Source organism: Crocuta crocuta, unplaced genomic scaffold (genome assembly GCF_008692635.1).
Source record: "Crocuta crocuta isolate KB4526 unplaced genomic scaffold, BGI_CrCroc_1.0 scaffold351, whole genome shotgun sequence".
Lineage (NCBI taxonomy): Eukaryota > Metazoa > Chordata > Mammalia > Carnivora > Hyaenidae > Crocuta > Crocuta crocuta.
Genome location: NW_027530853.1, coordinates 1,040,383 through 1,061,960, shown reverse-complemented (window position 1 = coordinate 1,061,960; position 21,578 = coordinate 1,040,383). Strand labels below are relative to the sequence as shown.

At 49.3% G+C, this 21,578-nt stretch overlaps 1 protein-coding gene across 1 annotated transcript in view; it reads left to right on the top strand.

The window, feature by feature from the left end:
• Window positions 1-21,578, top strand: part of CSMD2 (CUB and Sushi multiple domains 2) — a 543,202-nt gene that overhangs the window by 213,887 nt on the left and 307,737 nt on the right. Inside the window, 1 exon segment of the mRNA XM_077769466.1 lies at window positions 8,201-8,313. Coding sequence (XP_077625592.1) covers window positions 8,201-8,313 — 113 coding nt within the window.

Sequence of the window (21,578 nt, the reverse complement as noted above, 5' to 3'; positions counted from 1 at the left end):
AGAAAGGTACCAGCAGCTGCCAAGTGAATGGGGAGCACCGTGCGGGCTGAGGGACCAAGGGGCTGGGGTGGCCTGTCTCGGTCTTCGTAGGAAACAGGATGCAACCTTGCATGGCCTCCGAGGCTCTCCCTACTGCCGGCAGGCTCACCTGCTCGCCTGCTTTTCCCCACATATGCCCTCTTCTTTCCCCAGCAGGATCTCGTTCATTCCTTTGTTCATTCAAGCGTTCCTTCTCCTAGTGAGCAGGATTGACTGAGCCCTTTCCATGTATTAGTTTTCCGTGCAAGGTACTGAGGGAAAAGCCTTAAGTAGTAAGAAAGGGAGCCTGTCTTCAGGGAGCTCACAGTTTCCGGGGTGAGGCAGACCCCTGGACGATGCTTGATGAGACAAGTACCAGGGTAGAGGAAGTGCAAGGAGACAGGAGATGCACGGGAGAAGCCAACCAGACTCTCTGGAGCCAGTGGCTGTAAGATCCACTCTGAAGGAGGAACAGAAGTAGCTAGAAAAAGGATTGGAGGTGGAGCCAAGTGGACAGGGAGAATTTGGCAAGGAGCTGAGTTCTCCATCTTGGGAAACGTTCAGAACAGATCTGGACTGACCATCTGTCGAGAATGCTGTAGATGAGATCCATACATAGCTAACCCTTAGGCCTAGGAGTCCTCTGAAGTCCTCTTCAATTAGGATTTTAAGATTAGTTGATTCCCACTCTGCTGATAGCAAAGGGGATGTAATTGAAACAGATGCCCCACTACTGAAAGCAAGAGACTGCTATTCGTTCATTCATTTATTCATTCATTCATTCACAAAGCAGAGGTAATAAAAGTGCTCAGCACTTAGCCCTCTCCACCAGAGCAACCCCCTGGGGTGGCCGGCACTCCCACGGCCTTGCTAGATCTTCCTGACCAGTGCCCTTTGGCACGTGAAGCGCCAGCTGCCTGCGGGCCGGCTCCCACCCCCACCCTCAATGCCCATGCACTTCATGCTCCCACCAGCTGAGTCTTGCACTTTCTGAGAATCAGATGGGTCTGTTGCCAACTCTCTTGGTGCCAGTCATACTTGTTATTGTAATTATGTGATTTAAATTAAACATCACATAAGCTGATGAAATATGAGTGTGAAAGGAAATAGAGTTGCATCTATGGAAACTAAATTGAATGCTCTAGAATGACTCCATGAAGGAAAATGTCTGAAAGGAATTGCTTCCTAAATATTAGGTGTGAGTGACTGAGACAGTTGCACCCCACTGGTCAGTTCCATCGGGGCAGGGACTAGGTCTGTCTTGCTCGCTGCGGCCTCCCCAGTGCCTCACACAGAGCCTGGCACTTTGTAGGTGCTCAATAAATATGTGTTGACTGAACGCGCCATAGCAGAATTGTACATGGTGAACGATGCTCTGTGGGTATAGTTTATATAAGGTAGACAGTGTGGAGAACAAAACCATGGTCAAAGGAAAGACCTTGGTCCTACATTCAATGGATTGGCGAGTAAATGTGCATTTAAGTATTTGCACACTATAATGAAATGCTTTAGCTGTGTATGTATTCTTTTCTTATTCTGTCCTTAAGAATTACTTTTCTAGCAACCAACTATGTCATCTTCAAGGCTTCAAGGTGTTAGTAAACTGTTTCTGTAAAGGCTGAGATAAATATTTTGGGCTTTACAGGTTATAGTGTCTGTCACACCTACTCAACTCTGCCATTGTAGCATGAAAGCAGACAATGTGTAAACAAATGATCACGGTGTGATCCAATAAAACTTTATTTACAAAAACAGCAAGCTCCGGTTTGCCAACCCCTGTTCTAAGGAACTGATTTGTTCTATGTGCCAGGCACTGTGTTGTGTTGCTGGACATCAAGACAAAGAAAATCCTGTCCAGCTTTTACAGAGTTTGGCTTCTAGTTGAGAGATAGTTGTGATTTGGTGTGTTGGCCTAATGGCAAGGGCATGAGCATGTTGCAATGGGGTCACAGTGAAGGCAAATGCTTCTCCCGTGGGGGCAGGGAAAGAGAGATGTGGAAAAAATGAGACTTTTGGTTAGGTTTATGGGATGGGTGATATTTCCTCAGGTAGTCAGGTGGTGCAACAGGAAAGGATGCTGCAGATAGAGGGAGTAGCATATGCAAAGGTATGGAGGCGCGGAAGAAGCTGGAGCTCGAAGTGAGTGTCAGTGGAGAGGGAAGGCATGAAAAAGTCTAGATTTTACAATATTGGAGCTGGTGGGCCTCTGCTGCTGGGTTTCCAGCAAGGCAGGAACTTGGGGAAATCTCCCTACAGAGTACAGAGATGGACTGGGGACAGAGGACGGATCAGAAGGCTGTCTCGGTAGTCCAGGTGAGGATGACGAGGTCATGAGGCCCAGAAGATGTGGCCATGGAGGGCAGGAACAGAAGTTAAGAATGCTGCTTGCGCTGGGTGACTAGGAGGATGGTGTGGATTATGGGGAGAAAGAACACTGGGGAGCAAGAATGATTGGCAGAAGCCTGAGTGTGTTCAGACAAGCACCAAAGCATCCAGGCAGGTAGCTGGGATTTGAATCTTCATACCGTGGCTCAGCTGCTCAGAGCTGCCTGAACAATGGTGTGGGTAGGCGCTGCTGGGAACTGGAACCTCAAGAGTCTTTCCAAAGATAAGCTTAAAAACTCAGGGACTCCAGCAGCCCATATCTAAAAGAGAACTGCATTTATCCCAGGCGTTTGCCCAGGAAAATGTGTAACATCATGGGTTTGTCTTAGGAAACGTGTTTATCTCGACATAGCAAAAATCCTAGGCATTTGGCTAATGGAAAACTGATATTGAAATCATTGGTGATGAGTATGGATGGCAGGGCTGAGTCAATAAAGGCTTGTTTCAGAGATGAGAGGTAGCTTGGGCAGGGACAGCAGGAATCAGTTTCCAACAAGAGCCTTGGTGTCTTTGCTCACCACCATCAAGACACCCAGAGGGTTTCCCTGATTGCATCATGGTGTCCTCTCTATTCCCTGAAGAGAAGAGTAGATGGCAGGTGGGGAGGGAAGAGGGTTTGGGAGTAGGGATAAAGAGGCAAGCACCTCCTATATTTCACACTCTCCGCAGCCAGCTTTGTGGCTGGAAGGATGGTTTACGTTCGACCCTGGGATGCAAAGACTCTTCAATCCTGAGTCAGATCCAGGCTGCGCACATAGCTTAGCTAAGAGATAAAGCTCTCAGGAGCCTCTCTGGAGCACAGAAGCTGGATGCCACTGACTGGGGAGTGGCGGCTGGGCAGAGAAGGGGACATTGCTGTGCACTCTGGCAGATTTCAGGCTTTGCAAAGATTCCCCATACCCAGGGAACAAAGGGGAGTGGCACCCAGTGGCAAGCACAGTGCCTCGTGTACAATGTGTGCTCGGTGAGTCAATGAATGAGTGAATGTTCTCCTGAGGATATCAGTTTTCAGGAATACCAAAATCTAAAGCAGGATCTTCTAGTACTCCCCCTCAGCTCACAGGTAGGCAGTGATTCCTTGCAGACTCACTGTTTTCATCTCCGCACCCCAACATCCTGACTGTAGGAGAAGCTTCTTAAAAAGAAATGCTTTCCATGAAGTCTGCTCTGAGCTCTCGTATTGCCAAGAGGAGAACTTAGAGCTTTCTGGAGGGGAATTCAAAGCCACTTTTCCCATAATCAACTACATGCATTAAAGGGAGCGTTTTGTTTTGTTTCTTTATTCTCCCCAAGCCAGATTCCATTAATGAAGCCCCATTTAACGGAAGTCAATTTACCAAAAAGAAAAAAAAAATGAGTGTAATTGCTTAAATACGTTTTATGCTGTACTGCAATAGCAATTTCCTGGGCGAACTTGGAATTCCCAAGGCCCCCCAGAGTGAAGTTAATGTGGACAGAAAGGTTTGAAGGGGAGAATCTCTCTTTGTGTTTCTCTTCTTTAATTATGATTCTAAGAGGGAGCAAAATTAAAGAGGATCCTGAGGGGAGGTGGGAGGGGAAGGAAAGAAGCAGAATGGAATTCAGCCTAAACCATTTCACCGCCTTCCTTCGTGCTTGCATGTATGTGAGTACAACACAGTGGCCGAGTGCCTAGGCTCAGAGTGGAATGGTTTGAGTGTGACTGCCACCTCTGCCATTTCCTAGCTATGTGACCCAGAACAGGTTTCTTAACCTCTCTGTGCAGTCAGGGGGTACAATGGGAAAGGGCAGACAGAGTGACAAATAAAAAGCACAAAAAAGCAGTGTGTGTTCTAGTACAAGTAAGGTCTCCTATTTGATTGGAGATGGTGTGTGTGTGTGTGTGTGTGTGTGTGTGTGTTTGCACATGCACATGTGTGCTCAAGGAAGGAAAACAGGCAGGAGTCAGACCAGGAAGACTTCACTGAGAAGGTGACATTTGATTAAAGACTTAGAGGAACCGAGGAGGTGAGCCACATGGATGTCTGGGAGAACCAGCTAGCAGGCAGAGAGAATGTCAAGTGCAAAGGCCCCGAGGCCCTGGTCTGGCCAGCTTTGAACGGCAAGGAGACTGGTGTGGCTGGAGTGGAAAAAATAGAGATAAGGAGGGGGTGAAGTAAGAGAGGTGAGAACACACTGGCTTTTTAAAAGCCTGAGTCCATAGTAAGGTCTTTCACTCTAAGGATAGGAGCCACCGGAGATTTGTTTTTAATTAACTCTGTTCAGATGTAATTTACACAAAATAAAATTACCCATTTTTTAAATGTTTATTTTTGAGAGAGAGACAGAGACAGACCACAAGTCAGGGAGGAGCAGAGAGAGAGAGGGAGAACAGAATCGAAAGCAGGCCCCAGGGCTCTGGGCTGTCACGCAGGGCTCGAACTCACAAACCATGAGATCATGACCTGAGCCAAAGTCAGATGCTTAACCGACTGAGCTACCCAGGCACCATTAAAGTTACCTATTTTAAATGTTTTCAAAGCTTTGACCAACATATACTTCCCACATAACCACCATCTCCTTCAAAATATAGAAGATTCCCAAGATGCCAGGAGACTCCCCTGGACACCCCCCTCCACCAAGGGGATCCCCACCCGTACCTCTTACCCCCAGGTCTGGCATCTACTAATCTGCTTTCTCTCACTATTGATTAGTCTTTTCCAGAGTTTCATATAAATGGAACCGTACAGTATACATTCTTTTATCACTCAATATAATGCTTCTGAAAGTCCGCCGTGCTGTTGTGTGTGTTGGTAGTATGTTGGAGAGTTTCCAGTGAGGCACGACACTATCTCAGTGGCAGAGTCTGATGTGATGACTCCAACACAAAAGCTCTCGATTCTTGGACAGTTGCCGAGAAAACTCAAATGTGCATTTATGTCCAAGGAGGCAGGAACAAAACAGAGTAAAGATATGTAGGCAACACAGAGCCCTGAGAGTTTAAGCCTTGGGGTGAAGAGTTACCAGGAGTCCTCGGGGTGGGTAAAGGTGTGGGAGAGAGGGACAACAGATGTCCCTCGGAGCCTCTCCAGACTGGACGCTCACTGTCTCCCACTTACCGCGGTAGTGATCATGACTCTCATCCTGCCCTCGGGACCCCGGCACCCTCCCCACATCCTGTTTTGCAATAAACATCCTTTGGTTCTGAATTATTCAGGCAAATTCTCCCTATTTCTACTTCCCTTATGTAAATAGTCCCCAAGCTTTGTCATTGAGATAGAATTGAATTTGGCCTGGGGAAAAAAAACCCACAATACTGTTTGTGGCTCCTTAGAAAACTTCAGTGACTCAGCCTGTAATAAACTATTTTAAATGGGATCTGGTGAAATACAGTAATTGGTTTCTATAATAGCTCTTACCAATGGCAATATGGGTTATATTATTGGTATTTGGTGTGTGTCAGCATTTTCATTACAGTAAAAACTCAGTTTTGCAGGGTATGAAGCTCCTTGGCTAGTTCCTTTGTTTAATACACATTTATGGGGCCCCGCCATGCTGGATCCCTTCCATTTGCCCTTCCAGATCCTCTCCCCAACCTTTTCTACTCTGTTTCACATGTAGGAAGACTTAGCTGTGGGGCTATAGCAGTATGCTCTTTTGCTTCTGGCTTCTGATTGGGATAAATCAACAGAAGCATCAGTAGGAGATTGGAGGAGGGGAAAGAGGAGAGTGAGTTCTGGGTTTGCATTCCTTGCCTCCTCCTAGTGAGACTTAAACTGGCCGAAGATCTAGGTCCTGTATGGTGACCCTTTCCACGCAGCCTTCTTTTTCAGGGATAATTGTTTCCTCTTCATGCTCATAAGTGGTAACAAGCAACAGGGCACTGCCCATCCCTCCTGGTTTCCCCTCTTTATAAAGAGACCACTCATTGAACTCTTGGAATTATTCTTCTGTGACTGTGCCACCCGCTTTCTGTTGGAACCCTGATTTGCCTGCTTTGTACCAACCATGATACTAGATGCTTGGTACAAAGATGAAGAATAAAAATGATGAAGAATAAAATAGCAGCTGCCATTTACCAAAAGCTCTCTGTTTCCCAGGGACCTTGCTATGGCCTTTTGTGTGTGTGTGTGTGTGTGTGTGTGTGTGTGTGTGTGTGCATATTGACTCATTTAATCTTTGCAACTCTTTGAGGGAATGGTTATTATCGTCCCCATTTTACAAAGTCATAGAAAGCTGAAGTAATTTTTGTAAGAATGCACAGCTGATCCCTCCAGAGCCCAGGCTTCCTCACCACCAGGCTACAGTGCCCTCTTTGAGGAGTTATCTTAGGGACACACGCTTCGACAATGAATCATCATCTGAATACAGTGCTGTAGCACCACAGAGGAGGGAAAAGGAAAATGGCGTTTCCTGAGCTAATGCGTGTCAGATACTAGGCTAGGTTCTTTGCCCAGAGGTAGGTCTCACATTGATTCCCACAGACGCTTCAGGCTCAGATAGGTATTCTCATCCTCAGAAAGGTTCAGTAGCTCATCCTAGGTCACACTGGTACTAAGTGGTGACCCCTAAATCTGTGTGGCTTCCAGGCCAAGGAGAGTAGGAAAGGCTTGCCCAGGGTGTGATGTTTGAGGGCTTCCTGAAGTCCTCTCAGGCAACACAGCTGGTGCAGGAGGGCTGCAGTGGATCCGTTCCAGGCAGAAAAGGCAAAGACGTTAGAAAGGGAAAAGCACACGTGCTTAGGAGATGTCCTCGATAGGGTGTCCCTGTGGTGGTGGGAACAGGCAGGAGGGAGGTGTGAGGCTGCTGTGGGGGAGGCATCACTGTGCTTTGTACCTGATTCTTCTGTGGGAGGAAAAGAGGAAGACACTGGTGCATAGGCCAGCTCAAAGCCTGTGGGGTAGAGGAGGGAAGACAGAGGGGTTCCTGGGGTGCAGAGAACAAGAACGGGTGGGGGCCTCAAAGCTTAGCCTGAGTATGGTGGAAAGGGCCAGCGCTGAGCAGAGGCTGGTGCCAGCAGGGGAGAGGGTGGAAAGTTTGAAAGGCCAGTCTTGTGTGGGCACTAGGGAGCCACTGAAGGTTCCTGTGCTCTAGGAAGAAGGGCCCCATTAACCTGGAAGTTGGCTCAAGATGGCAGTTGGTTAAGAGGCAGGTGGGGTAGTGACCAGTGATGGCAGGAGAGACCGTGGTACCCCACCTCCTGGGCTGAACTGGCTGGAACCCAGAAGAAGCTGATTTAAGGGAGGAGGGACAGACCTAGCAGGGATGGGGAGGCCTCTTACAGACGCAGCAGGAATAGGGGAGGAGCCAGAGGAGAGCTGGGGCCCAGTGAGTGACCTCAAAATGGGCTCTCACAGCACTGAAGGGTTGCACTGCCTGAAGTACCTTTCTATGGACTCCTTGGGGGGCCTGAGGGGCTCACTAGGGGTAGCTGGTCCACTACCTGGGGATGTGGGCTGGACTTTTGCTGGGGGATCAGGGTCTTGTCGGGGGTAGGTATGTGGACATCTGCTGGGGAGGCTGGGCCTCTCCTGCCCCAAGGGACTGATACTTCTTCACACCCCTAGTGGAGGGGAGGGGATGGGCCACTGCTCCTGGCCTGAAGGACCCACCGTCCCCACAGCATCTCAGGGTACCCTGGTGGTGGGAGGGGCCCCTGGAGAGGCTGCTGAAGCCTCAGGCCCCCGGTTGCTGGAGGGCAGCTGGGGTGGCCCAGCCCCCCCCCCCTCCTGCCGCATGCCTGGGCTGAGGCCCTCGCACCATTGGAAGCGGGGAAGTGGGGACAACAGATGCTGGCCCCTGCCTCAGTGCTCTCCCCACCCACTTGGTGTCCCCACAGGTTCACCGGAGCCAGCCTCCCGGCCCCCGTCATCAGCAGCAAGAACTGGCTGCGGCTGCACTTCACCTCTGACGGCAACCACCGGCAGCGTGGCTTCAGCGCCCAGTACCAAGGTAGGCAGGGGCTGCCGAGCCTCCCTGGTGGGCCGCAGGCACGAGCCCTGGGGGCTCATCCTGTACCCGGACTACAGGAGGACATGCCTTTCTCTCATCCTGTTCTCATTTGCAGACCCGGGGCTGCCACACCTGCAGCTCCGTACCTGCTACGGGGGCCTGCTGCCCGAGGCGGTGACGGTGACGCCTCCTGGAGCTGCCCCTCCCCAAGGCCCCCTCCCGGCTTCGCTAGTCAGAGTAGTTACTACCAAGGGCCTTCGAAGAGCCAGGCACTGTGCTGGGCACCTGACGACCATTGTCTCATTTAACTTGCATCATTCCGGAGTAAATGCCATCATTGTCCCCATTTTATGGAAAGGGAAGTGGAGGCCCAGAGACATTAAGCCAGTTTCCCAAGGCCATCTGAACTCCTCCTGCCTTTCAACTCCAGAGCCCAAGCTCTTAGCCACCAGAGTTTAGCCTACTCCAGTGTAAAGTGGAAGAGGAGCCACGATCCGGCTCTCTTCTGTATTGGTGTGACATAGAACACAGATGTATTATCACACCCACAGGCAGAGGGGCTACAGGAGTGCTGGAGCTTAGGGGCTCCGTCTGCGAGGAGCCGCTTGGCAGCAGGAGATCAGACCAGGAATGGCAGGTGGAAAGTCCAGGGAAGCAGATTTGTGCTCCAGTCCTGAAGAATTTGCTCACCCAAGGCAGGGAGCTCTTCCGCCCTGGACGAGATCCAGAGTCTGCTGGGTATATGGGAGCAGATGAGGGCATCTCTTTCAACCTTGAGTCTACTTGAAGTACACAGAATTTATAAACACCAAGGGTGGGCTTTATAACTTGCTCATTAAGCCCTTAACTACTACCATTTATAGGCCGATGTTGGTTCTGATTGATTCGACAGCGAGCTTGTATTGCACACCTATTAAGCATATGGCCCTGGGGAATAAAAGGAAGGGTGGGCTCGTGTTGTGAGTGAGTCAGTGAGGCAGCTCGGTGGTGTGCACAGAATGGGACAGCGTAGGCCTGACAAAAGGCAAGAAGGGCCTCCCCACGAGGGTGTGTCGGGGTGGGAGTGCCCATGCTCAGGGTGGAGAGCGGGGCAACTGGCCCCCTCCAAGCCCCACCTCGTAGGCTGCGGCTCCGGACAGCACCAACCCATTGCTCACTTGGACCGGGCCGGGCAGGGCCCCTGGGGCCAGGCTTTCGGCTGGAAACGAGGATAAAAGCAACACTGCAACCGGAAGCGTTACCTTTAAAATATGAAACTTTCATAAACAGTCTCCTTTCCTTAGCCACCTTTGAAATATTTAAAAAATAAACAAAAAAACAGAGTGCCTGGGTGGCTCAGTGGGTTGAACATCCGACTCTTGGTTGCAGCTCAAGTCATGATCTCAGGGTCATGGGAAAGAGCTCCAGGTCAGGCTCCATGCTGTGCGGTTTCTCACAGAATCTCCTCTGAGATGGATCTCTGTCTCTCTCTCTCTCTCTCAAATAAATAAATAAATAAAATGAAGTTAAAAATAACTAATAGATCAGGGATGCCTGGGTGGCTCAGTCAGTTAAGCGTCCGACATCAGCTCAGGTCATGATCTCGCAATTCACGAGTTCAAGCCCCACATTGGGCTCTGTGCTGACAGCTCAGAGCCTAGAGCCTGCTTCAGATTCTGTGTCTCCTTCTCTCTCTGTCCCTCCCCTGCTTGCACTCTGTTTGTCTCTCTCTCTCTCTCAAAAGTAAATAAACACTACAAAAAAAAATTAAAAAAAAAAAAACTAAATAAAAAACCAACCAGATCTGGCTAGCTTCACAAAGCCTCACTCTGAGAGCTTTTCTGGAGGCATTTTTCCATTGCCGATGTTGGGCTTTTGTGAGTGAATCCCCTGCTTGGATTTTTCATTGTATTTTCCGAAATAGAAAAGCAGAGATGAGTGTTATCATTTCATCTGATTAGGTAGGTGCCAGTGTTTCTACTGTTTCAGGCTTCTGAGGGCGTGTTCGTCATGGTCATAGGCTGCAGCTTGATGCCAGGCAGTGGGCAACGAGAACCCAGACGTGGCAGCCTCCCTGCTGTGCACCAGGCCCGGTGCTGGGCACTGTCCGCACTGACCCATGTGGGCCTCCCCTCAGCACAGTGACAAATGTGCTTTTAATTCCCACGTTTCAGGGCACCTGGGTAGCTTAGTCAGTTAAGCGTCTGACTCTTGATTTTCAGCTCAGGTCATGATCTCATAGTTCATGAGATTGAGCCCCAAGTCAGACTCTGCACTTGGAGCTTGCTTGGGATTCTGTCTCCCTCAGTCTCTCTCTCTCTCTCTCTCTCTCTTTCTGCCCATCCCCCATGTGTGTGCTTGCTGTCTCTCAAAATAAACATTTAAAAAAATTTTTAATTCCCACATTTCAGCTGAAGAAGTGGAGGCTCAGAGAGGTTGTGTGTCAAGCCCCAATACACACAGATCACACAGGCTGTAAGTGGTGAAGCTTGAATTCATTCACAGGCTCATGTGAGTTTTCTGCAAAACCAGAAGGCCATCTCTTAATGGTGCTTTGAGTGCCTTACCTTTCCTATTCAATTGGTAGCTTTTAAACTGTTTTGTTAATCTCATCCCACTGTAAAGAAGTACATTTTCTATCACAACCCAGTACACACATCTATCTATAGAACTAAAAGGAAAATGTCACCAAGTGGTATTTATCCTTACTAAGTGTGATGCACCCTGAAAATTTCCAATTTTTAATGTTAACTGCAACCTTTATATTAATTTTACAAGGCGATAGCAGGGAACAGCCCACAGTCTGAAAGACTGCTTTACTATGAACTTCTCGAAAGCAGACCCTATCCTCTCCTCTCTCTGTCTCCCTTAATACAGCCCCAAACGAGGTTGCACTTTCACGTGTGCCAGTGTTTACGGAGGGCTTTCTAGGTTTCAAGCACTTGGCGTTTATTACTTCATTTAGTCTTAACAGCAAGTGTGTGAAGGAGGCACTACCCTTGTCTGCAGAGGAGGAACCAGAGTTTCAGAGAGGACTCCTAATCGGCTCCAGATCTCATCAATGGGGAGTGGGAGGCAGGACTTGCACCCAGGCAGGATTCATCTGCAACTGGCATGCTTATATATGGTGGTTTAGATGTTGCGTCAATAAGTGATTTTACCCTGGGAACTTCTTTTCTGGTCTTTTCCAGACTGAGGGCACCTAGTGCAAGTGCATACAGTAATCATTTAGTGACTCAAGCAGGGTTCCTCAGCCTCAGCACTATTGACATTGTGGCGTGGATAGTTCTCTGTTGTGAGGGATCGTCCAGAGCATTTGGGGACTTTTAGGGGCATCCCTGGCCTCCATCCACCAGATGCTAGATGCCAGTAGGATCTCCCCACAACACACGTAGTCATGATAGCCCGAAAGTTTCCCCATGTTGCCAAATAATCCCTGCATACAAAATCATTCCCGTTGAGAACCACTGCCCTGAAGGAAAGGAAGCTTTGGAATGACTAAAATAATGTAAGGTTTGCAGCTTGTAAATACAGTGCAAAAGCGTGGCAGAGATAGCTTTTAGTCAGGGAGCTAGCAGGAGACAGAAGGCATACTGCCTGGCTTTCACTGATGAGGATTTAGTGATGGCACCCTTTACAAAGGCTAGGATGGGACTAAGGCAGGGAGGGCTTTGCCACTGCTGGGAAGGGGCCAGAAGGGTAGAAAAGGCGCTAGCTGGCAGAACTGAGGGGCCTGACCACTGCCAACCCACTGCAGGAAGAGGGGTCAGTAACGAGAGCAAGAGGAGGGAGCCAGGAGTCAGTACCAGTGCAGGAGGGGAGGCCTGGAATCAGTCACCTGATCTCTCTCTTCTCCATCTCCCTCAAGTCTGCTCTGCCTCCCATCTGCCACCCCAGATGGAGCCAGGAACAAGGATCAGAGGCCCTGCTGTGGTCTGCTGTGTGCCCCGGGAGACCACGAGCCTTCCCAGTGGGCCCCCTGGCTGTAGCAGTCCACAGAGGTCCGGCTTCCGGCACAGAGCAGGCCAGAGAGGTCTGAGGACTGGCCCTGGGGAAACAGCAGCACAGGGCCCATCTTAGTGGTGCTCAGCTTTATGGCATTAGAGTCTCAGGTGATTTGTGGCACTTCTGAGCTAATAATTACACCCCCCGAACTGTATCGGTAGGCACTTCTTTTCTCAGAAAACACATCATACATTGGACGAATAAACAAATAACCTGAAATACAACACATTCCATTCCTGTCTCGGTCTAATCAGAATTTAGGGCTATTCCTGGCCAGACACGATTTTAACTATGACCACAGGGAACCAGGGGCTCAGGGTTCTAGCGTGGCTCTGCCGCAAGCCGGCTGTCAGAAGGCAGGTATGCGGGTTCAATTTAACAAGCACTTTTGTGTGACATGATTATCATGTGGCAGAAGAGAAAGGTGGACATGGCCAGGCCACGCTCTGCTCTCAAGGAGGACAAGTTAAAGAGAGGAACAGGCATAAATCTAGAAGTTGTGTGCAGCAAGATAAGAGCTATAATTGAGGCCCGGTGAAGGGTTCTAGGATGAGAGATAAAGGAGCAATTAGTTTAGCTGGAAGCTCTTAAGGAAGCCAAAAGAAAAAAAAAGTAGCAGTGATGTCAATGTGGTCCTTGGAGAGATGCTGTGCAGACAACGAGGAGCGGTGCAGGTAGAGCACAGTCCAGAGAACAGGAAAGCTCTGAGTCTAGGGAACCCCAGACACCTGTGTGCATCTAGAGCGGAGATAAGCCAAGTCCAGCCCACAGAGCAGATGCAGCCATCTGACCGTCTTCATACAGTCCTCAAGCTAGGAATAGGTTTCACGTTTTTAAATATCGAAGCAGAAAATCAGAAGAAGAACATTTCATGACACATGACAGCCGTATGAAATGCACATTTCAGCATCGGTACACAGCCTCATGGGACACAGCCTCACTCATTCATGTATGCGTGGTCTGTGGCCGCGGCAGTGCTCCCGGCCAGAGCTGGGCAGTCTGCAGCTGAGACACATGGCCCACGGCCTCATACACCTGCTCCTGGGCCTTTCCCTGGAAACATGTGCGGACCGAGCGCAAAGCCTGCTGTCCAGAGCACGGGTCGGCAGTGAGGGCAGGGGGTTCTGGGGTCGGAGAAGGGGGCAGGGGTCACACTGTGGAAAGCTGCCCTGAAGACAGGGGATTGGAAGGCTTTAGCAAGCGGGAGACGTGATCACATTTTATTTTAGGAGGCTCTTTCACTGCTCTCAGATGAAAATGAGAGGGCAATTAAGAGTCTTTGAAAATTTGGAGACTACCAGGATCCAGGGTTTAGGCAGAGGCAGAGAGAGACCGGAAGAGGCCCTCCCATGGTCACCCTCCTGGACTCGTTAGATCCTGGAGTGACGAGTAGAGGAAGGAGACAGAGGGCGCGGCTGAACCTTTGGTTTCTAGCTTGAGTGGACAGGGAAAAAAACGAGGCTGTCAACCAAGATGGTGTCGGACAGAGGCAGAGGAGAGTGGATTTGCTTGGGACGTGTTGGTTTTGGGGCAGTTTGACATTTCAGGGGTTGGGAGGCTGTCTAGTAGGCAGCTGGCTGGTCTATCAGTCTGTAGCTCAGACAAGGGTCTGGGCTGGAGAGAGAGATGTGAAGACTCAAGGCAACATAGAGGCAGAGGCCACTGATCCCCTTTCTGGGCAGGAGACCCCCTCATAATGTGTAACCTGAGAGGAGCAAGCCCAAAAGAGTGGTTGGCAAAGTGGGTTCCTTGGAGGCCAGAGGGGTTCTCCCAGGAGCTCTATTGATAGGGAGTGGCTTTTCGGGGGGGGGGGTCCGGGTTCACCCCCCACAGCACTGACTTTAACCAGAGCCATTGCTCTTTGATTTGTTTTGTGTGGTGGGCATTAACCTAAGAGCCTTAGTGGGCTCCTGCACTGGAAGTGTTGGCAACCACAGAAACTGCAGTTGCTTCCGTTCTGGGAGACCACTGAGGTTATGTAATCACTCCTTCTGCCTCCAGGCCAGGACTATTTTCAGTCCTTCTCAGAGCATTAATTGCTTTCCTGCTTTCTCTTCAAGCCTGCAAGGAACAGCAGTGAGAAGAGCCTTTTTTAAATGCCCCCAATGGCCAATGATGGCAACTGGTGAGAGTGTTCCCTGGCAGAGAGGGCAGCTCACCTCACTGTTGCCCTCCTGGTCTGTAGAGAGGGAATAATATTAACCCCATGGGCCTATTGGCCATTAAAGGAGACCCGGGTGATGTATCTGGACATGGCAGGTGCTCGGGAAATGGAACCCTTAAGCCTCAGATGCCACCGGTCACCAGTCTCCCTCTTATAGGAGAGGGGAAGCCCTTGTGCAGTGAGAGGTTGAGCTGGCTGCTCTGACCCCTCAGATGTGGGCTCTTTGCTGCCACTCTGAGGTGACGGTCATTGTCTAGTTCCCCCCTTCCCTACCTTTAGCCAAATCCTAGCCCTACTCTGCTGTCCCTCCCACTGCCTATCTTGTCAAGTTAATGCTGGTAACCAGCAGTTGGGAGATATTCCACAGCGAGCGAATCGGCCCCTCTGCTTTCTAGAAGTCCTACACCAAGTCTCAATTGTCTGCAGAATAAACTTGTCCATTGGACACCAACTTGCATTTATCGAGATGCTTTTTATAGTAACAAACCAAAACTTTTGTTTCCCACATGAACTTGTTTCTTTCTTGCATGTAACTGAGTCATAGTCTCAGACCAGAGCAGAAGTGCCTGAGGCAGCCTGTGGTCCATGCTCAGACTCTTCCATCCTATTCCTCTCTACCAACTAAGTAGCTAAACCCTCACCAGCCTCATTTTTAAGTTCTGGGCCTCCAGGGGCCTCTACACAAATCGCAGAGTTGTTGCTACCAGGCTCAGGAGCCCAGAGCTCAGGGTTCATAAAGCCAAATTTCTAAATTCAACCAAAATGAGCCTGAACCAAAGACATCCTGAACACAAAATACGGCACCCTTCCCTCACCTTGCCTGCTTTCAAGTGTAACTACTTCCTTTGCCAGGAGATGAATTCAAAGCACATATTCTTCTAACAGTTGGTCATTCATCCATTCAGTCATCAGACTGTTCAAGGGAACCGTCTGTGTGCTGGGCTCTGTCAATCACAGGACATAGACATAGGAGCTCAGGGGAGAAAGAGCTGGGAGAACAGGACATGACATTGCAGTGTGACACAGGTTTCAACACACGTCTGAACCAAGTCCCTCTCTACCTTCTCCCCAAGGTGTAGACACAGCACGGAGAGGCTCTGAGGCTTTGAGTCGAGCCTTTACCAATGAGAGGTAGCCACGCAGAGAAGAGGGGGAAAGATGTGCCAGGTAGAGAAACAGCATTGCCAAGGCCACTGAAGCCAACAGCCGTCGGTCATAGGGATTCTCTTAAACATCTTTCTCCTGGCCGTTTTCTCCAGCCGGCTTCTCAGAAGCTGCTTGTGAAGACCGCCCCTCAGCCCATTAACAATGGCAAAAGCACTATTCTAGAAATTAGAACATGCCACTGCCTGCCACCTACCATGCCGGGGTACTTTTCTTCTTCAGGAATTCCAGTGGCCATGAGTTTTGCAGTGATTAACCAAGAGGCCACACCAGCAGCAACCAGCAAAGTACTTCTTAGAAGCTTTAGCTGCTTTGTACATCTTACCACCAATAGCCAGGCTGATGAAAACATCACCCAGCGTAGTACATAACCAGCTTCTGAGGACTGTGCTTAATTCTCTTAGCCATCCGTAACCCTTCAACACCCGCATTCTTGGCAGGGGTCACTGCTGGAATTTTAAGTGTTCTTTTCATTGTTCCTGTAGCAATTTTTGGCTCTTCAGTAGCTGGAGCAGCAAATTCAAGCCTGGAAGACACCAAAGCAAAGCACCCAGGCGGTGCCTTTTTAGGCAGCAGGTCTTGTATCATTCGATGCACCTGTGACTGTCTCTCTTCCTTCCCGTCCACATCCCTTGTCCGAGCAGTCTTCAGCACAGCTATGCCATCTGAAGCGAAAGCCAGATGTCCCCTTGAACTTTTCCTTCCCATGGTCACTGGTGGTGATTCCTTGAATATTTCTCATTTTGAATGTTGTCACCTTTTCCTCGCAAGAATGTGGCATCATCTTCAGTCACAATAACCTCTCCAATCTTTCCTAAGTCATGAAGCAAAAGAGCTTAAAAATTCAGAGTCTGGCTCTCTCTCCCAAATACCACACCATCAATGGCAGTGGCTCTGTGGGTTCTGTCTGTGATGCTAGAACTTAGAGCCTGGGCTGCTCTAACCTGAAAGCCAGCTTTTATCCTGTTAAGAGAGTGTACTGAGAGCATCGTCTGCAATAATAACCGAAGACTTCACTGGGCATCGGCAGGTTCAAGGGTGGGTGCCATGGGCCAGATGCTGGAAATCCCAACTATCCTGGAATTTCCACTTCTGAACTCTGGATGTATTATTCAAGTAAGGAGATTGTGGAATCTTAGTCAAACTCTGTGCCTTCGATTCCTGATTGAGCATTCAGTGTTCTCTTGCCTGATATTGTGAGCATGTTCTTTGAGCTTTTGTGGTCACATTAGAAATGATGCTGCTGATTTGTCTGCCTCCATCTGCAGAAACTGTAGCAAACTGAGCAGTATCTTCAGAAATTATCACAGCTTTAGGCTCTCCCTAAGTTCAGCCATTACAGCATCAACATGCAACATCACACTTCTTCTGATTTCCACCGGATTAACAGCTTTGCTAATCTTCTCGAAGCCTTCCATGGCCATGGAACGTGCCAGTACAGTAGCAGCAATGGTGCTCCCCAGCCTGTTTCTTTGCGTGTTGGCAACATCCTGGTCAAGGCTGGTGCAATAGTTTTATATTTATCCTTTAGTTCAACTGACCCGGCAACAGACACCTCAACTTTTGTGACATCAAGGCTTCCGCAGCTCAGTTCCATATCACTGCTCTTCCTCCATGTTTTCCACAGTCTGTACCTTGAAGTATTAGATCTTGGGCATCTGCAACAAATCTTCCAGCTTTGGCATAAATCTGAGTGAGATGAGGAGCCAGTGTGCTAGACACTGACTTCGTCTAGCAGAGAACTGTGAGTCATGAAAGCATTTGTGCAGGGCCGGTGGCCAGACAGGCAGGTCCTCAATGACGAGGGAGGGGCCGAGTGCGACATGCATACCCACCAAGTTTCCTAAGGGAAAAATCAGATTCCAGTTTTGAAAAACTTATGCTCTGCAACAGTTTTGGGGGTGGTTTACAGAGAGTGAATAAAATCCAAGCAAAAAAAAGAGTGAGTTTAGGGCAGGAGTGGCTTAGAGTCCTGAAAGAAAGATACACATTGGAAATTTTGTCTAAGGTTGGTTGAACTAGGTTTGGTGAATGAACAGGTGTGGGGAGATGAAGGGATGGTCCAGCCATCAGGACAGCCAAGTGGTGGGGAAAGGGGAGTGATCAGCGTTAGTGCAGGGGCTCCCCCTTGTGAAGGGAGGTCTGGCTCCATGGGGTGAGAAGAAGCTGCAGGTTCCATTAGATTTGTGATTCCCAGAGCCTTGGAGACAGGCTGAGCACCCCACCCCCCCACTAACAGGTCCTTGTCTCCTGCTAGCTCAGCCCAATAACTCATGCTGCAGACTAGAGAGGCATTTGTATTGCCAGATTCTTCTAGCTAAATGTGTACCATGTGTCCCGCTAACCTTTACAACAGCGGGGAAATGTCTTGTAATTAACCAGAATATAAAGGATGAATGGAGCAGCCTGGCAGTCTCCTGTAGTCATTATCATTCAGAGGAGATGAATGTACCTAGTAAGATTTCCATCAACCAGTTAAAGCCAGCACTCTTCTCTGGGAGTCCTGACTTTGTTCACATATAGTGCAAAAGCATGTAGAAGTGTGAATTATATTTCGTATATGAGTATTTGTAGCCATGTGTACATGAGTATACAAACGTGTTGTTGCAAGCATGCTCTTTGTAGACAACACAAATGCGTACATGTGCACAGATATATTTGCATGCTTGTGTTCATCAGGGGTATGCGTTCAAGTGTAGCCAGCCCTGGGGTTCCATTTTATCTGCAGTGCGTCAACAAATGCAGAATGGTTACAGCATCCATCTTAGAGACCAGGGCTTCAGTGTAATATCATTGGCCCTGTACTGGCGGGTGCTCCATGAATGAATGAGTGAATGAACAGACGAACAGCATGAATGAATACATGCCAGAAACTCTCTAGGTCTTTGCTACTTTATCCTTCATTTCCGATGTCTGTCAGTAGTGGACTGTGGACGTCCAGAGGAGGGCTGCCCTTGTTCTCTGATGCTTCACACTCGATCTGCCCCGGACTGTTGAGCTAGTTCTTCGTTGAGCCATTTTGTGGCTGATTTCCCATGGTGTTCCTTTTTCTCTGATTGCTCACCACCTACTTGGTCAAACCATTTAAAAGACAAATTGGCTATATATCATTCAGGGTGTGGCCACGTCCTTGGGTTTGTTCAAAAACAGAGGCCCCAACGTACAGAGGTGATTTCTTGATGCTAACATCCCCGGTGATGTGGATCATGCCAAGGGCTTACCCCCAGCCAAGGACACTTGCCTGACCCATTCACATGGGATGGTATGGGCCCGCTGTCTGGGCTCCCCTCCCTAGAACCTGGGCCTGGGTCAGCTGGGCCTGAACAAACATCTTCTAGAGACTCCATTGTTGGTATGAGGAATCGTGTCTAGAGAGCACAGCCCCTGCCTTCCCCAGGTTCGTGTGTGGTGTACACAGACAGCATGGGCGACACACCTTTGAGACCAGCTCAGGGGAGTGAGTGCTCACAAGGTTTATATGTAAATTAAGAAGCCTCCTCAAGATTCCCTGTTTCCTTCTCGTCCACTTTTTCTTGCACTGTAACACATTCCATCTTGTGGCAGGTAGAAGGAAGGAAACAAGGGAGGACAGGAGCTCCTTTCTGCTCGGGAGGAGGATGATGTTATCCACTGCTAACAGCGGCCCCAGGGAAATACAGCACTGACCAGTCAGGTTACCCAGCCCATCTTAGAGAGGACTAAGTAGAAAGGATGGGCCCAGAAATTGGAATGATTCCTTCTAGAGCCTCTTCCTGAGTGTACCTATGAGAAGAGAGGAAGAAGGGCTCCCTCTTAGCCACCCCTTCATGTCCACACATGTCTCACGCTCCCCCTTCAGCAGGTGCAAGGAAAACTCAAGCAGCATTTGGCCCTGGGAATGGCATTCTTGGTGCACTGGTCCCGCCTAATCTCCCTTCCTCCAGAGAACACTAGAACGTGAAACAAGGCTATTGGAAAGACTCTCACCTCCTTGTTGGCCAGGTGCCTGGAACCATCTGCACAGACTACACCTTGAGTAGGAAGCGCTGAGTCATGGAGACCCCTCTCCCCACCCCAGCCCCGGTGCTGGGACAACTGGGCGAAGAGCTTGAGCTGTCCCCGTGGTACTGGGACCAGTCCCATTCTCTTAGGAATGACTGAAGCAGAGGGATTTTCCCCTCGCTGCACTGTATTAGCTAGGCTTGAATAATGCATGTTTCCCTACTAATACCCTCTGTTTGATAATGGGTCCACGTTAGTGTTCATTGGAAATTTTCCTGCTGGATACACATGGAGGGTAATGCACATTTATAAAAAGGGTTTGAATGCATGTTGGGAAGCAGTGACTCTGTGGTAGTAACTGAATTGGATCAGGCATTCAGCTTAGCAGCTTGCCAGGGATAAACCCTTGGGGAACTTCTTGATGCAAGCAGAGCTGGAGGCTCTGGGTGACCGAGAGATGGGCTCTTGCATGCCTGATCATCATGGGCTTTAGTTTCGGGACTGGCATGTTACCTCACATGCAGAGTGACTACTTGAGTTTTCTGGGCCTGAGCTGGGGCAGGGGAGAGATTCTGGGGAAGGTTAAGGGGGCCCCTGGGATTGCTCTGGGAACAGGTCACAAGAGAAGACGCTAAGGTTCAACCAAGAACACAGCTGCCTCCTGGCTGTGTGACCTATAGCAAATAACTTGAGCCACCCTGAGCCACAATTTTAGTATCCATCAAGTAGGCATAGTAACTACTGGTCAAGGTTGTTGAATGTATAAGGAGCAAATGAAATGATCATGGAGAGCCCACCATATACCAGGCTCTATTCCAGGCATTGAGGATACAGCAGTGAACAAGACAGACAAAAATCCCTGCCTTCATGGAACTTACACTGCAGTGCAAAGTGACAAAAAATTATGAAGCCAATGATCCAGTGTGTTAGAAAGTTAGAGATAAAGTAGCGAAGGGGGCAGGGGAGCTGGGGTGCGATGTAATTGTAAACAGTGGTCAGAGAAGGTCTCTGTGAGCAAGTGGTGTTTGCACAAGGATTTCCAGGGAAAGAGGAAGAGAGCCATGAAGATACATTCAAAGAGCATTTTAGGAAACTGGCAGGCTGAAGCAGGAATCGCCTAGCATATTTTAGGAACATCAGGGAGGCCTGTGTGGCTGGAGAAGAGAGACTGAGGTTGAAGATAAGGTAGGAGAGGTGCTGGGAGGGCAGATTGGTCTGTGAAGGCCACTCAAAAGATTTTGGCTTTTTGTTAGGAGAGGCAAGTTGCCGCTGGAGAGTTTTGGGCAAGGTGTAATATGGTCTGACTTATGTATTAAAAGGATCCCCCTGGCTCATGTGTTGAGAATAGACTATGTGGAGTGGGGAAAATGGGATGTCATGGCAACCAAGGGAGGTACACCAGAGACCTGGAGCAAGGTGGTAGATGTGGAAATTGCACTTGGGATATACTTGGAAGGGTTTAATGGATCCTGATAGATGATGCGTGGGTGTGGGGGAAAGAGACAAGTCAAGGATGCTCATACAAGTAAAGAACTTGAAAGTCATTTAGCCCAGGGTCTGGCACACAGGAAATGCCTGGTCACAGTTGCCACTACCACTGCTGGACACCTATCTGAAAGGGGCTGAGTCACCTGGCAGGGGCCAGCTGGGAAGTGGCATGGGGGTCTGGGGCAGATGCACCAAGCAGTATAATCGGAGATAGGATGAAGCCCTTAGAGGCGACCAGAATGTTTTGGGGCACAGGGGCAGTCAGACACAAAGAAAGTGGATGGGTTCAGAGGAATGGTCTGGGAGCTGTATAGTTTGGGCTCTGGTATCTTTTCTGTGCTGTGTGGCAGACTCCTGATGAGCTGTAGACTGGACTTAGAGATAGAACCGAAACCCAGTTCAGTTGTCAGGCCACCACCTAAGCCAGGTACCATCCCCCAGTGACCTCCAGGACTCAGCTTCTAGTGCCCACAGTAGGTCGGCT